At 52.8% G+C, this 1,435-nt stretch overlaps 1 protein-coding gene across 1 annotated transcript; it reads left to right on the forward strand.

Annotated features, from left to right (window-relative positions):
• The first annotated feature begins 266 nt into the window (after window positions 1-266).
• LOC109763904 (pectinesterase inhibitor 8-like) lies at window positions 267-1,101 on the forward strand. The gene has a single exon (XM_020322790.4). The coding sequence runs from the start codon at window positions 370-372 to the stop codon at window positions 898-900; it is 531 nt and encodes a 176-aa protein (XP_020178379.1). The 5' UTR covers window positions 267-369; the 3' UTR covers window positions 901-1,101.
• The last annotated feature ends 334 nt before the right edge of the window (window positions 1,102-1,435 follow it).

Here is a 1,435-nt window from a genome sequence, read left to right on the forward strand (position 1 = left end):
TGCTTGGTATTGTTTCTTATTTCTTTGAACACAGTACAGGAACTCATGTATACGAGTATTTTCTTTTATTGGTGTCATCAAACTCATCTCTGTTCTCTTAATTACCTTGTCGCATCAATTTTTTTTTGCCATCATGACTGAAAACGGATCAACTAGCTATGCATGTGTCTGTAGGGGACCACACGTAACAAAGCAGGCACGCCTGAGCGGCTGAGCACGCTGTGCACCCGATAAACAAGATGCTGCAGGCGGCCGACAAGCGCACTACAATCAGTCGGCTGAATCGTACCCTTTCCCAAAAGTATCACCAAACAGGGGCCTATATCACCGGCAGTAGCCCGTTCACTTCGATTTTGTGAAACAACAGCGATGAGGCCATCTACCGCTGCTCACATTCTCACGGCCGCCGTCCTCTTGCTGGGCGGCGCGGGCGCGACCCCGGAGACGACGTGCAGCGCGGCGGCGGGCGCCGACAGGCGCGTGGACTACCACTTCTGCGTGTCAAGGCTGAGCCAGCACCACGACAGCCCCGACGCCGACACGTGGGGCCTGGCCAAGGTGGCCGCCGACGTAGGCGTCCTCCTCGCCGGCAACGGCGTCTACGACATTAAGCACATGCTCGCCAAGAAAGCGGCTGGGGGCAAGGTGCGTGCGCCGCTGGAGCGGTGCGAGGCGCTCTACGGCAGGATGGGGTCCGCGTTCGCAGAGGCCTACGACGGGATCGACAGGCGCGACTACGCGGCGGGGAAAGACAAGGCGCGCGAGGCCGCGCCTCTCATGCGCCGGTGCGGCGAGGCCTTTGCCAGGGCCGGCGTCGTCCCGTCGCCGCTGGCGAGGCAGAGCGCGGACGCGGTGCAGATGGCCATCGTCTGCACAGCCATCACCGGCCTCATCCAGTGAACGAGCGAGCGGTGTTTCCTGTATAATGCTGCTTGCTCGGTCGACCGTCATGTCATGCACACATGCACCTACACCTACGCTTGCATGTGCGTCAGGCTGATCGTTGATACTAAAACGTTCTTCAGTGATGTAGCGATCGTTGATAATAAAATGCTTTTGTATCTCTTTCATCTAATTAATGGAGTCGTTTGTTTCATGAAATCTCAACTTAAAGACAATTCGGGCGCCAGCTGCCACGTACTAGTAGGAGTTATGGATAGAGAGGGGAACCGGGTGTGTGAAGGGTGTTGGCTGCTCACAACGGACTTACCATATACTCCCTCCGTCCCCAAAAAACTTGTTGCTCAATTGTATATATCTAGTACAGTACTATATTAGTATTATACATATATATGATACTAGTGTATGATACTATCTTCACAAGGCATAATATTATAGATTGGTATCATGGTGACCTTATTATTGTCATGCATGATACTCTCTCTGTCCAAAAATACTTATGGGCGAAATGTATAAAAATAAATGTATCCAAACT

Source organism: Aegilops tauschii, chromosome 2 (genome assembly GCF_002575655.3).
Source record: "Aegilops tauschii subsp. strangulata cultivar AL8/78 chromosome 2, Aet v6.0, whole genome shotgun sequence".
NCBI classification, from domain to species: Eukaryota; Viridiplantae; Streptophyta; class Magnoliopsida; order Poales; family Poaceae; genus Aegilops; species Aegilops tauschii.